General features: G+C 54.5%; 1 protein-coding gene across 1 annotated transcript in view; it reads right to left on the bottom strand.

Annotated features, from left to right (window-relative positions):
* Positions 1 to 19776, bottom strand: part of Slc1a7 (solute carrier family 1 member 7) — a 50336-nt gene that overhangs the window by 20698 nt on the left and 9862 nt on the right. The window contains exons 2-3 of the mRNA XM_006977722.3: positions 17649 to 17728; positions 1911 to 2126 (exon numbers count right to left, since the gene is read on the bottom strand). Of these exons, the coding sequence (XP_006977784.3) occupies positions 1911 to 2126; positions 17649 to 17728 (296 nt within the window). The remainder of the gene's footprint in view (positions 1 to 1910; positions 2127 to 17648; positions 17729 to 19776) is intronic.

Raw genomic sequence — 19776 nt, 5'->3', positions numbered from 1 at the left:
GAGAGCCCAACGTGAGGGGGGCTAGAACCTATGGAAACCCTGGAAGAAACACAACCAGGGAATGCCTACAGCAGTGCACACATGCCCAGGAGAGTGGGTTCCCGTGTACCCTCCTGTCAGGGTGAGGCAAACAAGCAGGAAACTTCCCACTGCATTTTCCCAGACCAGAATCAGATCCACAAGGCAGGGGCAGGATTTGTGTTAAATGGATGAATCTGGGGCTTTGGTATCAGATTGGCCTGGACTTACATCTTAAACTGATTAGAAGGGGAGGAGGGCCTGGGAGGAACCCATAGAGCAAGTCAGCCAGTTGGGCCCACCAGGTTGTGGTGGTTTGAACGAAAATGGCCCCCATAGGCTCAGAGGGAGTGGCATTATTTGAAAGGACTAGGATGTGTGGCCTTGTTGGAATAGGTGTGGCCCGACTGGAGGAAGTGGGTCACTGGGGGTTGGGCGCTGAGGTTTCAGAAGCTGAAGCCAGGCCCAGTGTCTCTCTCTTCCCGCTGCCTGTCCATCCAGATATAAACTCTCAGCCACCTCTCCAGCACCGTGTCTGCCTGCATGCCACCATGCTTCCCACCATGACAATAATGGACTAAACCTCTGAACTGTAAGCCAGCCCCAGTTAACTGTTTTCCTTTATAAGAGTTGCCATGGTCATGGCGTCTCTTCACATCAATAAAATCCTAAGACACAGGCCATTTCCAGTATGATTGTGTACAGGGGCTGTCCAGTCCTGACACACTCATATGTCCCGGGCTAAGCCCTCCATCCTCAGGGCCACATGCCTTACCTCAAAATCTCCACCTTCAGCTTGGATCCACCCAAGAAATTCAAATTCTCCTGTGACAAATTTGTGCCTGCTGCAGACCTTCCTCTGGCTTGGCCACCACATGTTATCCCCTCAGATGCTTGGGCCACAGCCAGCAGCACCCACCTTGCCCATCCTTGCTCTCATGCTCCTGACTCCTGATGGTGTTCCTGCTAATCATGCCAGTCTTCCCAGTCCCATCCAGTGGCCACCACCCTGTGCCAATCCCAACTCTGCCTTCCTCTCCTGCCCTGCTTGACTCTGGTCCATAGCCTCTCTAGTGGCTAGAGGGAGCCTTCTACATTGAACCATGCTGCTCCTGTATTTGAAAGTTATGGCTGGGGCTGTGCTCAGCGGCAGAGCATTTGCCCAGCATGCAGAAGACCCTAGGCTGCATTACCACCACTGCAGAAAAAAAAAAAAATCAAACCTGCTTCCCGTGGCCTTTAGAAGCGGGTCTGCATGCCATGGTCTTTCTCTCCTAGAGCAGGGGCAGGGTGGAGGCTGAGCCTCCTGATCCAGGCCTGGGCCCAGAGCTGGCACTGGTGAGGGCCAGGAGGGTAATTGACAGGCAGGGAGCTGGCTCAGGTCCATGGCGCTGTGGCTAAGGTAGTGGTTCCACAAAGGCACTGTCCTGGCTGCCAGGCAGCCTGGATGGAAGCCTGGTGCCTCACCTCGCTGCTAGATAAACTGGGAAAGCTACTCTGTTTTTTCGAGTCTTGTTTTCTCATTTAGGGCAAAGGGACTAATGGAGAAAAGGAGGGACCCATAACTACTGGCGTCCTGCCTTGCAGGCTGGGTGGCCACAACAGCTGTGGGATCAGTCAGCTCACAGTCCTTCTCAGCCCGGTCTTCCCTCACCTGTCCCCAACCATGGAGATGGCAGAGCAGAACCTAGCAGGCAGCCCAGGGGCTGGGGACAGAGACATGTTCACCACTGATGTCAGTGTACTAGAGGGTCACAGGGTTCATCCTGCCCCATGTGGCCACATACAATCTAGAGCTGACCTGAGTGCCACATTCTGTGTACCCTCTGGAGGCCACACAGGGGACCTGTGTCAGGCCTGGGGCTTCCAAGAGCGTATGGACAGAAAGTTACCGGACAAGGTCCAGCAGGGCATCCGCTGAGCTCATGACCGGCTTCCCACTCTGTTCGGTCGTCTCCTTCTGCGCTGCGCCACCAGGGTGGATGATGGAGACCATGATGATGCCCACAACGACAGCCAGAAAGGTAGTCCACAGGTAGTATGCCACAGTGAGGATGCCCAAGCGGCTGGAGGTCTTGGCATCCAGGGAGGCAAGGCCGGACATCAAGCTGGAAGGTAAGGTGAGTCAGGTTTGTGAGAGGCACGAGACCTTGGCCATGAACTCCAGTATGCTCACCGTGGCTCCCTTGCCACTTGCCCTGTATCCTCGTGTGCTTCAGGAAGTCTCCCTCTGGCTTACCCAGTCCTGAGGCCCCTAACCTCCCTTGCTCTGCTCTCTCTCTCTCTGGAACCCGGATCTCCAGTCCAGGACGTCACACCTCTGCATCCTTACCTATGCTGTTCCCTCTGCATGGTCCCCCTCAGAACCCCCTATACTTGCCCAACTCCTCACGAGACAGGGCCGGGCCACGTCACTTCTACAGTGACGTCCTTTCACACCGCCAGTGGTAAGAGTCTGTCCTGGGGTCCCCCCAGCCTCTTCTCTCATGACCCTGGTTGTCACGGCGTGTTTACCTGCCTAACGCGATCACAAGGTGGAGTGCACATGAAAGGGGCATGGATGACTTTTGTGTGGGTCTCCAATGCCCAGAGCACCAGCTGACAGGGAGTGGAGGACCACTACAGGCTTACTGAAGGAACTAATGCGTGAGGGAGACGGTGACCTAGCCTGCCAGCTGGCCATGCGACCCTGACAAGCAAGTCTTTCTTCCATCTAGGGGTCCAAGATCCCCCTCCCCACATGAGAACACAGAGGCATATCTGCCAGAGTGGACCTCAGCCAGACCACCCCCTTGCCTGGCCAGTGAGGAAGGTGTCTCTGCTTTGGGGGAGGGAGTCGAGAGATTAATTAAGGAAATGTCTGCACTTTGTTTCCATGCCAAAAGGATTTTCCTCCAAAGCCCTTTCATTCTTTCAGATAAAGGAAGTATTTGTCTGGCTTTAATCATGTAAACAAGAGCAGATAATCCTCCCCGTTCCTCATGTCCTCCTCAATGCCAGCTCCATACCCAGTGGCAGCCAGTGCCCACCCCATAGGACAGGCCTTATCCGGGAGACCTGGGCAGCTCTGCTTGGCCCTGGGCATGGACTGGTCCTCTCATTAGTCCCAGGGCAAAGGTCCCTTCTCTTGGAGACCTCTCATGGTGTCTAACCTCCTCTCCTGGTCCCTCTGCTTTCTCCTGTCCCCACCCCATCTCTCTGAGTTGTTATAAGGTGTCCCTGACAGGGTAGGCTGGGGTCTGAACCTGGTGCATGAGCCAGCCCAAGGCAGGCCAGGAGCACGGCTCCATGGCGTCAGGGAAAGGAAGAGAAGGGAGAGAGGGAGGGAGGGAGGACAGAAGGAAGGAGGGGCACACTCTCTTTTCTCCTCCTCGGCCAGGACGCCATATGCTAGTGATGGGCTTAGGGTTGGTCTCAGACATAAATCGCAAAGGCCAGTAATGGGATTTTCAGCCAGAGGAAACGAGGCTGCCGTGACCACTGTCCAAGGAAGATTACCTCTGCCCTCCCTCAGCAGACCTGTGGTGGAGTCCACCTGCTGCAGGCCAAAGGGGAGCCGGTTCCTGAGAGAGGATAGGCCCTAATTCACCTACACTCGTGTCCTGCTAGGTCAGAACTCAGGCCAGCTCTAGGCTGGTCTGGATCCTGTCCCTGACCTCAGGAAGTAGTTACTCTGGCAGGAGGCAGGAACGTTGGACAAATCTGTACTGAAGGGAAGGGGGCAGTGAAGGACAATTTCTGTTAGGGGAGCGAGGAGCGCTAGCTGAGATAGTAGGGAAGGCTTCCTGGAGGCGGCGGCCCTGGAGTTAGTTCCTCCAAGATGGGGAGGATTTGGAGATGGGGCCAACAGGAGTGGGTGGCAGAGGGCACGGAAGACTTTCAAGTGTGGGGACACCGTGCTGCTCAGTGAGGTCAGGGTCTGTGTGGGGTGTGGTGGCAGGACCGAGAAAACAGATTGTAGGTGGCCTTGCGTGAGTCAGGGGGACTGGGAGGCAGCAAGGGGTGCTGAGGAGAGGGAGCGGCCACTGCTTCCCAGGTACTGCGTCTAAGAGTATCTGCCTGGGGGGGAACAACATTTCAGACTTCGGACAAAGACGTCTACGCACCGCCGTGCTGGGCGGCCACCCTAGGGACGGACCTGTGCCTGGAAAGACTGACTGTCCTAATGAAATATGAAGTGGAGACGAGATTTAGCTTCAGGGAGCCCCAGAGCATCCTGGGAAACAGATCCCTCTCTGACTTGCAGTCCAAAACTTACAGCTTGAAGGATTGTGGACAGGGGCAGGATGAGAATGAGATTTCCTGAGGACGAAGGTTCCTGAGGAAGGGGCCCAGTGAGGTGTTACCAACTGGGGTATCTAGATGGGGGAAGCAGGGAGGAGACACAAATGCAGTCCCGACTTGAGGGGCACTGTGGCCCAAGCCCAGAGAGCACCATGGTCTGCAAAGATGTGAGGAGAACTGCACACAGGGCCACGCAGCCCTGCTCAGCATTCACCCACCCCACCTCACCCACCATCCAGCCAATGGGACCGGTGAACCCAAGTGAGGCCGGCGACAGCAGCCGTTGACAAGAGCCAAGGGAGGGGGCAGCTCCCTACCTGGCGCTGGCAGTGCCCAGGGCGACTGCAGGCCATGGCAGCCATGGCAGGCCATGGCGAGGGCCACCAGGGCTGGGAGGAAAGTGCCAGGAGCGCACAGAGCCTGTGTGAGAACAGCGCCACTCCTCAAACTGGTGGGCACAAGGACTGGAGTGTAAGTTTCTGCCACTTGGTATTTGGGGTTCCTCCTGCTGGTGAGTTCTTTGAGAGCTGAGACTCTAGCCCAGTGGTCCTCAGCCTTCCTAACGCTGTGATCCTTTAATGCAGTTCCTCATGTGTGGTGACCCCCGACCATAAAATTCTTTTCTTTCCTTTCTTTTTTTTTATTTTATTTTAAATTTATTTATTTTTATTTTATGGGCATTGGTGTTTTGCCTGCATGTATAGCTGTGTGAGGATGCCAGGTCCCCTGGAACTGGAGCTACAGATAGTTGTGAGTTGCCATCTGGGTGCTGGGAATTGAACCCGGGTCCTTTGGAAGAACAGCCAGTGCTCTTAACCACTGAGTCATCTCTCCAGCCCCCATAAAATAATTTTCATTGCTACTTCATAACTGTAATTTTGCTACTGTTATGAATCACAACGTAAATATCTCATACGAAGGACATCTGATATATGACCCCTGTGGAAAGGTTGTTTGACCCAAAGGGGTCGTGACCCACAGGTTGAGAACTGCATTAGAGCCACACTGCTGAAATGCTTTTTTCCTGAGAACTGACAAGCTAGGGCACATTGGTACTTGGGAGAGTGTTAAGCCTTGTGGATGCGAGTGCACACATGTGGCTGAAGAGCAAGTGGCAGTCTGTGGAGGGAGAAGGGCCGTTGGTATTTTGCTTTTCCTATTTCTCTGTGTTCTTTCTTATGTCGAGAATAAGCATGTCTTGTTCGGTGGAAGACACAGCCCCAGACTTTCTGCCTGGCAGCCAGAGAAGCTACAGTTTGCCAGGAGCTTCTCAGTCTCCCCAAAGACTTGAGTATCTGCCTGATTCCACCGCTCAGCAGCCTCGTAAGTCAGTGTCACCCTGAGGAATCCCGAGGTCAGACCCATCTGTCATTTAGATTTGCTAACAGTTATCTTTATTTTTTATTTTGAGAGGTTGGCCTTAAACTCTGCACTCTCCTTCCTCAATCTCCCAGGTGCTAGAATTATAGGCCTGTGCCCCTTAGCCCTTGATTAATTTTAAAAAGTTTGAAAAGGCCATGCCAGCCTGGACCACAAAGTGAGGCCCTGTCTCAATGAAGAAAAAGTAAAAGGAAATATGGCATCTGTTTAATAATACTTTAACCCAGATATCCAACCTATTGCCAGGAATAATCAATGGGAAATTTTTTACACTGGTCAGGTTTTAAATTTTAATTAAAATTAATTGACGAATCAATATATTCACTAGCTGCATTTCAAGGGCTTGATAGGCTAGTGGCTATTGTATTGGGTAGTCTGGGTCTGAGCTGCACATAAGGACCACGGAGCTCAGGATGGAGAGATGCCTGGCCAGGCTTCTCAGCAAGTAAGTTCTAGAATCAAGACTGGGATAGCAGTTCCTGACCCCTCTCTCCAGTGTTTCTTGGCGGTCGGGAAGGTACTGGTCTAAGGCCCAGTTTGGGATGATAATGACTGTCAGGTGATCCAGCCCATATAATCCCTTCTTGGCTCAGCTCTCAGAGTTCTGACTTGTCCATAGCTGTAGCCTGTAGATTCGTCGGGGTGAGCCTGCCAACTGAGGAAGTAATCAAATAGAGCCTAGATGACCAGCTCTTAGGATGCTAGACCAAGGCTTACGAAAGGAATAGTGGGTCCCATAGAGATGACCTCAGCTATTCCTCCTGTCTATAGGGCAGGGACAATAACTGTGTTTTCTGTCCCACTCCAGGCTTAGTTGAATGCTCTTAGGAGTGCCTAGGGTCAGTAAAAGGCCCCAGGGAGGATGGGAGTCCAGAGGCCCACATCTCCCTCCCAAGCCATCTGGTTCACTACTGCGTGCCCAGGGATTGGGGATCAAGAGATTGAGGTGATTACAGACATTAGCTTATAGAGACGGTAGGGAGCTGGCCTGGCAGCCAGCCTGTTTCAATCTGTAGGAGTGGGGGAAGGGGGACCCTGACTGCCAGGCTCCTGATGAAGGGGAAGGCTGCCTAAGCACTTCATCTGGCTTCCACATCAACTTCCAGGTCGGCACTGTGAACCCCATTGCAGACCAGATAACTCTGAGCAAGTGACACTCTGGTGGCCCGGACTGGAGGAGATTCCAGAGGCCCTGCCCACTCACTTCACCCACGCACCTTGCTGCAGAGTACCTGACCTTAGGCTCTGAGTGCCCGGCCTCAGCCTTCCTTCCCGGGTGACCCACAGAACAGTGTAAACCACTTTGGGGGGGCCTTCCCCACTCTCCTCCTTCTCTCCACCCACTCCCCGCCTCATCTCACTGTACCAAGGTCATCTCAGAAATCCTGGCCTTGGGAGGCCTCCCCGACAGTGGCCACCTCTGTCATCTTCCCTAGGAAGTACCCTGTGCCTCTCAGTCTGTCGAAGGACACTGTGACAGTATGCTCATCCCAGTTCCCCAAGACCGGACCCCGGGTCCAGCACAGGGGGGCAGTGGAGGAGTACGAAATGGGGGACACGGACTAGGTCTACAATCTTTGCACTTGGGGCCAAGGCAGGAGGACAGAGCGTTTGGTGTCAGCCCAAGCTATTCGGCAAGCACCAGGCCTTCTGGATCTCTCCCAGGGTAGGCCTTGGTCTGGCTTACTTCTAGGTCCACAGAGCCCAGGGCCTGGCTAGACCTGAGAGTCGGTTTGCTGACGTGAGATGTTAAACCTGGTGGTACTCTGGACCAGACTGTAACGGTGGCTTGGGATTCTGCTGTAGGTTCCCCGAGAACTGGTCACCTGAGCTAACTTTGGTCCCCTGGCCAGGATGAGGCGAGTTCCCTGGTACTGTGTGTCTTGGACATTGAGGGACTTGGCACTAGAATTTCAGGGACGAGATGGGGTGTCAGCAACCATCTGGAGTTGAACAACAGTTGCCGACAGCAGACAGCAGACAGGGTCTTCAGGGTTCTGCTTTCAGCCCTTCCCTTTCTAGTCGTTTTTTATCAACGGCTTGGCCAAGGCCACCGACAGCATGTGGATCGGATTTGTAGAGGACCGCAAGCTGGAGGGAACAGCTGACGTGTTGGATGAAGGACCCCAGCGAGCTAGAATCGCTGGCCAAACCTGACACCCTGAAACTGAACACAGACAAGTACTGGGCCGCACTTGGCATTGAGCACCAGACAGTGGGAACGCTGAGATGGGCAGGAGGAAGGCTGAGCCGCTGCGGTGGCACTCGGAAGGGGACATTGGCAGTTTGTTTGCTGGTACCTGATGAATCACCTGGGACCTGGGGCCGTTAGCCTGAGGGCCCAAGGCTGCCACAGACCTCCCCTGAGGTTGAGTCCCCCTGGGAAAGGGCCAGGGAGGGTACTGTGTCCCTCAGACAGCACCTAGGGTTGGCAGGAAGTAAAAGAGACAAAAGCTTTAGGGGAAGCGACTGGAGTTCTGGGACAGGAACCCCGGAGCCTGAAGGACAGCAGACTGGGATACTGGGGCTGATAGGAAGCTGTGGGTCCTTCCCTCAAAGCTGTAGTAACTTCCATCAGGGCCATCCCGCCTTGCAGTCGACCTCTCTGAGACATTGCAAGCAACTCACTAAAGTCACAGAGTCGGCACTCAGGTGTCCAGCACAACATTCAGGTACAACTCCTGCTACCAGCAAATCTGAGGAGCAGGAGTGAACCCCAGTCCCTGGGCTGAGTCCTTGGCTCTGACCTGAGCTGACGTCTCAGGCTATGGGCAGTCCACCCTGCAGGCGAGGAGGTGTGTATGTGAAGGGGTGTGGGCCATGACTGAGAGGGTCTCCGTCAGCCTTTCTAACTCACCCCCAGGGGACGACAGCCATAGCCTCTGACAGCAAGTGCCACGTTAGCGCCTGGTTCCACTTCCCAGATGGCTCTGCCACACCCCTTCTCCCCCAAGCAATCCTGTCTAGGACTTGAGGCAGGATGTCTTGATGCCAGTTCCACTAAAATATGGGCCATCTGGTCCCAGCACCCCTTCCAAAGTGCAGAAACTCCCCCAAGAGCCTCTACTTATACCACCCTGGAGCAGCAGCCACAGGGGCCGGTTTGTCCTTCAGGACGTACTTTTCCCGGAGCCAGGATGAAATCTGCCTCCAGGGGAGAGGATCGCCCGTGGACACAGCTGCCCTTTGCAGCCACACAGACCAGTCCTCTCTGATTGCCAGCTGGGCTCCTGTGGCGCTGTCTCTCTCACGCGGCACAGAAGGCCAGGCATTGGAGGGCACAGTCTCCACCATGAGTAGTGACTTCCTAGAGATACCTGCCAGTCTGGCCAGAACCAGGCTGTGCCTAGAAAGACCGCTCCCGAGGGAAGGGAAGGCCCTGTGCATGCGGGAGCCTGTCTCCTACCACTCCTTCAGTAGGGCTAAGGGTGTCTGTCCCCAAGCTCAGCCTGGGCTGTCTGAATGAGGCTCTGCTGGGCACAGTGAGCCTCTGCAGGAGGACGACAGGAACTCTTACAAAAACACCTGTTCATGTGCTACCACACCGACCACTTTTGGGTACTTGCTCTGAGTACCTGGGGCCCTCAGGGACCTTGTTTAGTAAGCAAGACCTGCAGTGTACCAACACAGATCTCTGGGTCACCGCTGTGATTGAGAGAGATCAAAAGCAATTGGTAGCCCACGAGGGAGCTGGACCCACCCTCCCGGAGGTGGCTGCCCAATAGATCCTGAGAAGGTGAGCAGCAAGTGGAGCAGGTGTGTCTGAGCTGGACCGAGACTTCCCGAATCTCTAGGCGGAAGGTCTGCCCTACCACAGACCTAGCTGGGCTGGCTTTCCTCTTGATCAGCAAGGGTCTCAGCTGGCAAGGCAAGCACCACAGAAGGCTCCCAGCTCCCACCGAAGGAATGGCGGGGCTGTGCACAGGAAGGCTACCCTGACTTCAGGGCCGAGTCCAAAAGATCAGGCCATACCAGGTTTGACACTTAGACTGTGGCCACCTCCAGCCTGCAGCCTGTCACAGAGCCCAGAGAAACTGCTCTGCATGCTGGCTCCCAAACCAGACTTCAAGACTGCTTGGCCCAGGCCCATCTCCAAGGAGTCAGAACGTGGGTGTGCGGAGAAGTCTGCCAAACTGGAGTGCCTCAGCAAGGGGGGGAACGGGCGGGGAGGCTTTTCTGACCAAACACGATTTCCTGATTCTAAGAAATATCCGTTGAAAATCGGACGAGAAACAGGAAGAAAAAACCATCCGCATGTGGGCATACGAATGCACCCACACTCACTACAGACCCACACGAGGCTCCCACGCAGACACACACACATGACTTCTCTCCGAGGCAGAGCTGACAAACCACTCTGCCATGCTCAGCCTCGGTGAATCACAAACACATGGCTTCGGTTTCCTTGAATGATGCCTGGTTTGAGAAGCTGGAGGAGGGGAGAGGAGGATTTGGAAGAAAAAACACAAAGGGAAGAATTGGAGGCTCCAGCTGGATCCAGATGTTGGGCTAACCACATCCCCGGTTTTTGTGTTGCTCTTGTCTGTGGATGTGTGAAAGCAAGGCGTAGTTAACATCCCAAGGTTAGCTCTCGTGAAGCCAGCATGGGCCACATACACGCACCCCATCTGCTAGACCCTGCCTTGTAAGTTGGCACAGACGCTGTGTCTGCTTCGTGGCAGAGGCTAAGAATGCTGTCAATAACATAACTGGAGGTACTCTAGAGCACCAGGTGCAGAGGGGCCCAGTGGTGTCTGGGAGCATCCCAGGAACCGGTGATGGGAGGTTCCTCGGCAGCCCCCAGGGGAAGAGTCTAACAAGAGCCCGAAGGCACGGGTGCAGGCTGGAAACTCTTAGACATTTTGTTGAATGAAAACCAAAACAAGCAGGAGGCAGATTTGTTTTCGTGGAAGAAACAGGAAGGTATCCTCCAAGAACTTAAAGGAACAGAAAGCTGGGGGTGTTTTTGTTTTTGTTTCTTCCTTCCTTTTTCTGTCGGTCTATGAATTTAAAGGAAAGCGGTGTGTGCAGCAACAAGCATCCTTATTAGGAGAAATCGGGAAAAGATGGCTTCTGGGTCCCAGCGGCCGACAACGTGAAAGGAATCAGGATAAAACTGCAGAGGGGAGCTGAGAACGGCAAAGCACTTGGCCTCCACCTAAGCCCCACCCCTCCCAGGGTGAGGGCCCCGACCTAAGTTAAGGATAATGCTGTAGCAGAAGCTGCCCACCAGACGGTCGTTATCCTGTGACGCAGAAGTTTTCAATTTGGTATGAGGTGCCAACACTCGGGGATGGAGACAGGGGTCCCCTCGCGGCCACTCTCACTTCGAGAAAAATCTCCCTAGTGGCACCTGAGGCGAGAAGGGGCTCACTGCCCAGGGGAAGGGGGACCCTTTGTGGTTTGACGGAAGATCTGTAGAGTTGTACAGAGCCGCACTGATTCGCAACAGAGGCTCAAGGGACCTCTGCAAGGGAAGACTAATGATGGCGGAATGTCGCTCTGTACACTGCGAATATGTGTTGCTCTGATTGGTTGATAAATAAGCCATTTGGCCTATGGCAAGACAGCTTAGAGGCAGGCGGGAAATTCAAAGAGAGACCCAAGAACAAGGTGGGGACAGAAGCCAGCGAGCTGCCCAAGGAGCAACATGTAATGGGACGCAGGTAAAGCCATGGAACATGTGGCGACACATAGATTATAGTTATGGGCTAATTTAAGATCTAGAGCTAGCTAGCCAATAGCTTGAGCCATGGCCATGCAGTTATAATTAATGTAAGCCTCTGTGTGTTTACTTGGGGGGGACAAAGTGGGAGAGATTTGTCCCAACCGCGGGACACAGGAAATCTTCCAGTCACAGACTGAAGCTCCGAACACTCTTCCTTGTCACTTAAGTTAGTGGCAGTGTACCCAGAGAGCCCACGAGGTCAGCTGGCAGGAAAGGCCCTCGAGGAAAACCTGGGAAGGAAAGGGGGACCAAGGCTCCACGCTAGGGTGCTCATCTCGGGGCTCACTGAGGAGCCTGAGGAACAGTGAAGAATGAGTGCTTGGGAGGATTTATGGAAGAGGTGACAGTATCTCTGTGCCCGGAGCAGGGACGTATGCCTTCTGTACTTCATGAGTCCTGCATCCGGTGGAGACACTATGCAGAAAGACCCAGAGCCTCAGCTGGGCTAATGGCTGGCCAGCCATACAACCCCTCTGAGCTACCAGGAAGTTTCTACTGAGTGAAATAAGCTGACCTTGGCCTCTGGTGTGGAGGTCTCAAGAAAAAGACACTGGGCTTCAGCTTGAATTGAGTCAGAAGAATCAAAAGTTTCATGCTAGCCTGGGATTCATGCCTCCCAAACAACCATTAATAACAATATAAATAAAAGACACCTCCTAACCTCCCTCAGGACTCAGTTCTCATGCTGGTCATGAAACTTGTCCTGAACTCTACCCCGTTGCTTTCCCGTGGCTTTTTACTCATTTAGTGGGCATTATTAGGCACCTACTATGTCCCAGAGCCTGCCTGGGCAATGGGAATCACCCATTGCTCCCCGTGTCCTGTCCCTATGGCAACGCCGCTGCACTACTGCAGAAGAAATTTCTGGAAGAGCAGAGTCTGAGAAGCCCCACCCAATCCAACCTCACTGCGGGGACAGCCTGAGTGGAGGGGACTTGGAAACACAAAGGCCAGGACTCTGTTCTGGAAGATGGAGAAGGAGGAAAGGGTAGAGGCCCCCGAAGGTGACCTCCCAGGCCCCTGCCCTGTGCAGTCCTCTTGCCTGAGTGGGACCTGCTTCTAACACGCATGACAAAGGGGCTGGGATGTAACACTCATGACCATGTAACATGTGACGTGCATGAGCATATCACATGTGACTCTGCCTTAGAAGGTGTGAGGGAGGCCTGCCGGCCAGCCTTGAGAAAGCCGAAGCCATGTAGTGAGCCAGCTGTGAAGGGAGCGGGAAGCAGGGAGCTGCAGATGGCTGAGGACAGAGGGCAGCCATCAAGAAGCTGGCCCTTGGGGCTGGGTTTGTACCTCAGTTGGAGAGTGCTTCCCTAGCATGTCCGAAGCCCTGGGTTTAATCCCCAGCACTTGGTGTGGCTGTGAAGGCCTATAATCTCAGTGCATAGGAGGTGAGGGCAAAAGGGTCAGAAGTTCAAAGTCACCCTTGGTTACATATTAAATGAACTACAGAAGACCATGTCTCAAAGCGATAACACACACACACACACACACACACACACACACACACACACACCACGCAAACAAAAACAACAGAAGCTGGACCCTCAGGCCAATAGCTGCATGGAACCAACTTCTACCCATGGCCTGAGGGAGCTTTGGAGTGGATTTTTCCACAGGGGAGCCCCCAGATGGGAAGAGGCCCAGCTGACCCTGCACTGGGACCCTGTGAGACACGAGTTACGAAGATGAGAGACTTCGTCAGGCTTGGACTTTGGATACAACAGACAAAGGAGGCTGAAGACGCCAATGTGCTCTCCCAGCTGCCAGAGAAGTTGCTTGATTTGCGACCCACCAACTTAGATAGAACAAGGGGTGTCCCCAGGAGTGGGGGACTGAGAAGGTGGCTGGACTGTGGGATTGCGAGAGCAGAGGGCAACAAGAAACAGTGGTTCTGAGAATTCGTGAAACATGAAGAGGGGTGACCCAGGGTGCCAGGACTGAATCACGGTGAGACAGGAGAGACATGGGGGTGCCATTTGGGAGGTTCAGAGCTGTATGAACGGCTGTGCCAGTCACTCTGTCAAAGAGAACTTTCCCAGGGGAGGTGACGTGTATGCGGTAGGTGCTACGACCCCTGAGAGCAAGATCGGAGGTAGCGGTTTCATGAAATGCCTGGGCCCCAGAGACGCTTTAAGAAGTTAGAAACATGGGACTGGAGACATGGCTCAGTGGTTAAGAGCACTGACTGCTCTTACAAAGGACCTGGGTTCAATTCCCAGCACCCACATGACAGCTCACAACTGTCTGTAACTGCAGGATCCAACACCCTCAACAGATATACAAACAGACAAAACACCAATAATAAATAAATACATTTAAAAAAAAAAAAGAAGTTAGAAACAGTATGCGACACCCATCATGCACCGGGCTGTGCCTGACCATATGCCTTCCCACAGCAGCCCCGTGAGCAGGGTGATCTTCCCATCTTGAAGATGCTGCTCGGGCTCCCATGCCCATCCGGGGCCAGTGAGAGGGCAGGGACTGAAAGTGGTTGGCACCAAGACTGGCGACCTAAGTTTTATCCCTGGAACCTCCAAACTGGAAGGAGGGGACTCCTACAAGGTGTCCCCTGACCTCCCCATATCCTCACTGGCATGTGCTTCACCCCTTCCCCCAAATAAATAACTCTTGAGAGCACACACGTCTAGGGAAGGATCCCAAAGGTCCTGTTTTTTTCTGGAACCCTGTCCAGGATCCCAGCTTCACCCACCCCTCCCTCACTGTGATTCCCACAACCATCGACAGCTAAGGGGAGGCTGCATTCCCCTGGGCTAGGTTGGAGTAGATTCTGGACAAAGGAGGTCCAAGAGTTAAAAGATAGAGTTCAAAAGATTGTGGAAGAATGACTGAGATGGATGCCAACCAAGCCCCACTGGCCTCGACTTACCCTCACTGGACCTCCCTGCTCTATCCCCTCCAAGGCAGTCATCATCATGCCTCACTCCAGTCTCTTACATCAACAAGAGCACCACGTAGAAGTCGGTGTGAACTTGCATACCACCGCGTTAATGGAAGAGGCTTCCCGTGAATCACTCCCAGCTGGGGTAAGCGGCCATCCCAGGAAGGAATGCTTGCTTGCATGTTATCACCATGGGGCTTTACAAAAGCACCCGGATCCCAGAACGAGCCATGCCAGATGTGACTAAAAATTCATTTACCTGGTAGTTCTGATACATCCAGGGTGACAGATGTGACAAGAGGAAGACACAGGCTGTCACCCATAGCTACCAACAAATAAGGAGCCAAGAGGATTTCACAAACAGGAGCGTGAGCGTGAACGCAGGTGAGACTTTAAAGAAGAGAGGGTCTTGGGCAGTGTAAGTGAAGGTGGGAAGTCACAATGACATGTGGCATGTTTAGCAATGACTCTGTGGCCAGCTTGGTTCCAGGGCCTGGTTTGGGACCAGTCGGCAGGTCATCCGGGAGATGAAGTGGGAGCTGACCATAAGACTTGGCATCTTGCCGGGCGGTGGTGGCACACGCCTTTAATCCCAGCACTCGGGAGGCAGAGCCAGGCGGATCTCTGTGAGTTCGAGGCCAGCCTGGACTACCAAGTGAGTTCCAGAAAAGGCGCAAAGCTACACAGAGAAACCCTATCTCGAAAAAACCAAAAAAAAAAAAAAAAAAAAAAAAAAAAGACTTGGCATCTCACTGGAGTTGGCTGTGTCCTCTGATTCCCTGAGGCAGATGCTACAGAAAGCCATCGGCTCCTCGGGCACAGCCAGGAGCCCCTGGAGTGGGGGCGCAACAGCTCTCCAGCCAGGCTCTTCAGCTACCCAGCTGGGAGGCTGAACCCCAACACAATCAGGTTTTAAAAAAAACAAAAACATCAGAACACTTGTGAGGCTTCGAAAGCTCACCCTGCCTTGAGTCCCTTGACAGTTCTGGTGCAGTGATATCCAGGCTGAGGCCTGGCATCTGACTCGCTGTGCCCAGAACCACCTGGGTGGTGCCGGTACCAGAATGATGCTCCCCAGGGCAGGAAGGCCAGCCCAAGGCTGACTTCTCAGGGCACAGTGGTGGATGGAGCATAGACTATATATAATCTTGTTTAAGAATTAAAGAGGAAAGGCTCAGGAATGAGAGGAATGCATCATTCTGGGGTTTGGATATGGCTCAGTGATAACAACTTGTTTATCATTTGTGAGATCCTCCAGACCAGGAAAAAATAAATAAATAAATAATACACCATATTCCCCACAAAGGTTGAATTCTCTCTTGGTAGGAAATGTTAAGGCACGGACATTTCTCAGTGGCATGGCTGCTCCATGCCGGCCCTAACTGCATAATAAACAACGGAAACACGAACACCCTGGCTTTTTCTCAAGTTAAGAAAGCATTCCCGTCCCAGCCAGGAGGAGTGTTCTGTTCTAATGGAGGAAGGAAGGAGCGGGAGAGCTGGACAGATAGATACCCATCACCAGGAGCACAGGCTGGGGAAAGGTGTCTTACCCCAGGCCACAGGACAACAGGGGGAAGGACTAGGCGTAAGGCCACAGACTTCCAAACAGGAGTTTTCTTGAGCTAAGTGACAAGGCCAGGGTAAGAAATCCAACCTGACTGCAGGGTCTGCTGTGTGTGGTGTCTGTGTTCTGCCCAGGCAGCCAGGACAGCGGAGGTACGGCAAAGGAGAGGAAATCCACCCAGAAGGAAGCCTGCCTCACTTCCTTAGCTGCTGGGAACTACGTTTCCCCAGCCAGCCTTGCCTAGAGCCTGCAAGCAACTTGAGTTCAGAGACTAAGTTCTGGGTCTGCAGTACCCATCAGGACAGAGTACCTGGCAGGCATGCGCAGGAGTGTCGATATAGCTGCTGACTCATTAGACAAGTATTCTAAGATTGCAGTCCTTGGGAAGATAGAGAGACAAAGCGACAGGTGGACACACACAGACTCACAAGGAGCTGTAGGTGTCTGGAGGGAGGGCAGAGCAGAACGGATCCAGCAAGGACGGTGGGGAGGACTCGGTGGAGGGGGCCCGTCTAAGGAGGCAACTCTATGCTGTTGAGATAAGAAGGAGAACTAGCAAAGGATGAAAATGCCCCAGGAAGGAGGAACAGCATGTGTAGAGGCCCCAAGCCAGGGACCAGAGCCTCACGGGACTGGTAATGGTGGGACATGAGATGTTTCCTGAGACCGTTCTGGCCACCGGGTGGGAGAAGAGATGGCTATGGAACTGAGGTGTGGGGACCAGCAGGGTGCCTATGGGTCCCGATGAGGAAGAGAGAGCTCTGTGCCTGTGTGGAGGGGTGTTTTATCTCAGAGAGAGTCAGCTCAAACTGTTGACAGTCTGGTGTTGGTTGAGGAAGGAGCCATATGGCTGGGGCCACTTATGGACAGCAGAAAGTCAGGGGACACTCAGTGCCGGGTAAACTCTCTAGTTGGTGACATTGAACTTCAGTTCTGTGAACCATCAATGGCAGAAGCATCACGTAGTTGGTTAATATCCTGTGGGACTCATAAGAGAGATGGGGTGCTCTGCTCTTGGGGGTGCTGAGATTATAAGTGGTTATAATTTTTGTTTGAAACGTCCCTCCAAGCTCATGTGTTGCAGGTTTGATCCCAATGCAGCGGTGTTCAGAGGTGGGGTCTTTGGGAAGTACGAAATGGGGCTCTGAGCTCATTCACTGACAGGTTCTTAACTTGCTGGGGCGTTGGGACAATCAGCTGGCGGTGTGCTCTTGAGGATCTCTTGGGACAACAGCTCCTCCCTTCCTCCCCCTTTGCCGTTCAGGCGCCACAGGCTAAGAGCTCTGCTCCACACATGCTGTCCGCCATGATGCTCTGCTCACCCCGGGCCCAGCGACCATGGACCCAGACCTCTGAAGAGGTGAGGGAAAAACCCTTCCCTCCTCAAGTTGATTTTCTTGGGAGTTGTGTCACAGTGATGACCGAGAGCTTACATCAAAGGAGGCAACGATTGGTGTGGGTTGAGGAATCAGAGAGGAATTCTGAAGGGAGGTGGCAGAAACAGCTGACTGATGTGCTGGCTTGGAAGCATTGTCTGGACCTCACAAGAACAGGCCAGATTTTCCATAGCAGAGAGCCAGGGACATTGGCACCGGGGGCGGGGGGGGGGCAGAGCCCTGTGCCCTCCCCCGCCACCCAGTCAGACCCCTGTGCCCTCCCCCGCCACCCAGTCAGACCCCTGTGCCCTCCCCCCCAGTCAGAACCCTGTGCCCTCCCCCACCCCCCAGTCAGAGCCCTGTGCCCTCCCCCGCCCCTCCTCTCACCTGGAGACCACCAGAGGTAGGATCAGCATCTTCAGCATCCTCATCAAGAGTTCACCAGGGAACTGGAAGTAGCTAATCTCCTAGAAACACAGCAAGATTGGGGTCAGAGCAGGTGCTACAGACTCCAAAATGTGTGTTTCCTTACCATCTTCAATGCACTGTCTCGTCTGCATGCCCCTGTCTGGCATCTGGACAGCAGGAGCCAGCGAGAAGAAACTGATTTGGAGCCAAACAACCTGGATCCTGGTGAGCCCCTCCTTCATAACCAGCCTGATGGCCTTAGCCCTCTGAGTCTCCTTATCTCCATCAGGAGGATGATAATTACTTCATGAAGTCACTGGGAGGCTCAATTGAAGACTGTGTGTGAGCACCTGGTGTGAGCACTCGAACACCACACCTGGTGCATCTCTCCCCATTAGCGCCATCCCCCCCATCCCTGTATACATTCTGCCCCATCCCCCATCCCTGTGTACAGTCTGCCCCATCCCCCCCATCCCTGTGTACAGTCTGCCCCATCCCCCCATCCCTGTGTACAGTCTGCCCCATCCCCCCCATCCCTGTGTACAGTCTGCTCTGTCCCCCCCATCCCTGTGTACAGTCTGCCCCATCCCCCATCCCTGTGCACAGTCTGCCCCATCCCCCCATCCCCCCCATCCCTGTGTACAGTCTGCCCCATCCCCCCATCCCTGTGTACAGTCTGCCCCATCCCCCCATCCCTGTGCACAGTCTGCTCCATCCCCCCATCCCTGTGTACAGTCTGCCCCATCCCCCCATCCCTGTGTACAGTCTGCCCCATCCCCCCATCCCTGTGTACAGTCTGCCCCATCCCCCCATCCCTGTGTACAGTCTGCCCCATCCCCCATCCCTGTGTACAGTCTGCCCCATCCCCCCATCTCCCCATCCCTGTGTACAGTCTGCTCCATCCCCCCATCCCCCCATCCCTGTGTACAGTCTGCCCCATCCCCCCATCCCTGTGTACAGTCTGCCCCATCCCCCCATCTCCCCATCCCTGTGTACAGTCTGCTCCATCCCCCCATCCCTGTGTACAGTCTGCCCCATCCCCCCATCCCTGTGTACAGTCTGCCCCATCCCCCCATCACCCCCCATCCCTGTGTACAGTCTGCCCCATCCCCCCATCCCTGTGTACAGTCTGCCCCATCCCCCCCATCCCTGTGTACAGTCTGCTCCATCCCCTCATCCCCCCATCCCTGTGTACAGTCTGCCCCATCCCCCCATCCCTGTGTACAGTCTGCCCCATCCCCCATCCCTGTGTACAGTCTGCCCCATCCCCGCATCCCTGTGTACAGTCTGCCCCATCCCCCATCCCTGTGTACAGTCTGCCCCATCCCCCCATCCCTGTGTACAGTCTGCCCCATCCCCCATCCCTGTGTACAGTCTGCCCCATCCCCCCATCCCCCCCATCCCTGTGTACAGTCTGCCCCATCCCCCCATCCCTGTGTACAGTCTGCCCCATCCCCCCATCCCTGTGTACAGTCTGCCCCATCCCCCATCCCTGTGTACAGTCTGCCCCATCCCCCCATCCCTGTGTACAGTCTGCCCCATCCCCCATCCCTGTGTACAGTCTGCCCCATCCCCCCATCCCTGTGTACAGTCTGCCCCATCCCCCATCCCTGTGTACAGTCTGCCCCATCCCCCCATCCCCCCCATCCCTGTGTACAGTCTGCCCCATCCCCCCATCCCTGTGTACAGTCTGCCCCATCCCCCCATCCCTGTGTACAGTCTGCCCCATCCCCCATCCCTGTGTACAGTCTGCCCCATCCCCCCATCCCCCCCATCCCTGTGTACAGTCTGCCCCATCCCCCCATCCCTGTGTACAGTCTGCCCCATCCCCCCATCCCTGTGCACAGTCTGCTCCATCCCCCCCATCCCTGTGTACAGTCTGCCCCATCCCCCCATCCCTGTGTACAGTCTGCTCCATCCCCCCCATCCCTGTGTACAGTCTGCCCCATCCCCCCATCCCTGTGTACAGTCTGCCCCATCCCCCCATCCCTGTGTACAGTCTGCCCCATCCCCCCATCCCTGTGTACAGTCTGCCCCATCCCCCCATCCCCCCATCCCTGTGTACAGTCTGCCCCATCCCCCCATCGCTGTGTACAGTCTGCCCCAT

Source organism: Peromyscus maniculatus, chromosome 2, assembly GCF_049852395.1.
Source record: "Peromyscus maniculatus bairdii isolate BWxNUB_F1_BW_parent chromosome 2, HU_Pman_BW_mat_3.1, whole genome shotgun sequence".
Taxonomy (NCBI): domain Eukaryota; kingdom Metazoa; phylum Chordata; class Mammalia; order Rodentia; family Cricetidae; genus Peromyscus; species Peromyscus maniculatus.
This window is presented reverse-complemented; position numbering and strand designations above follow the sequence as displayed.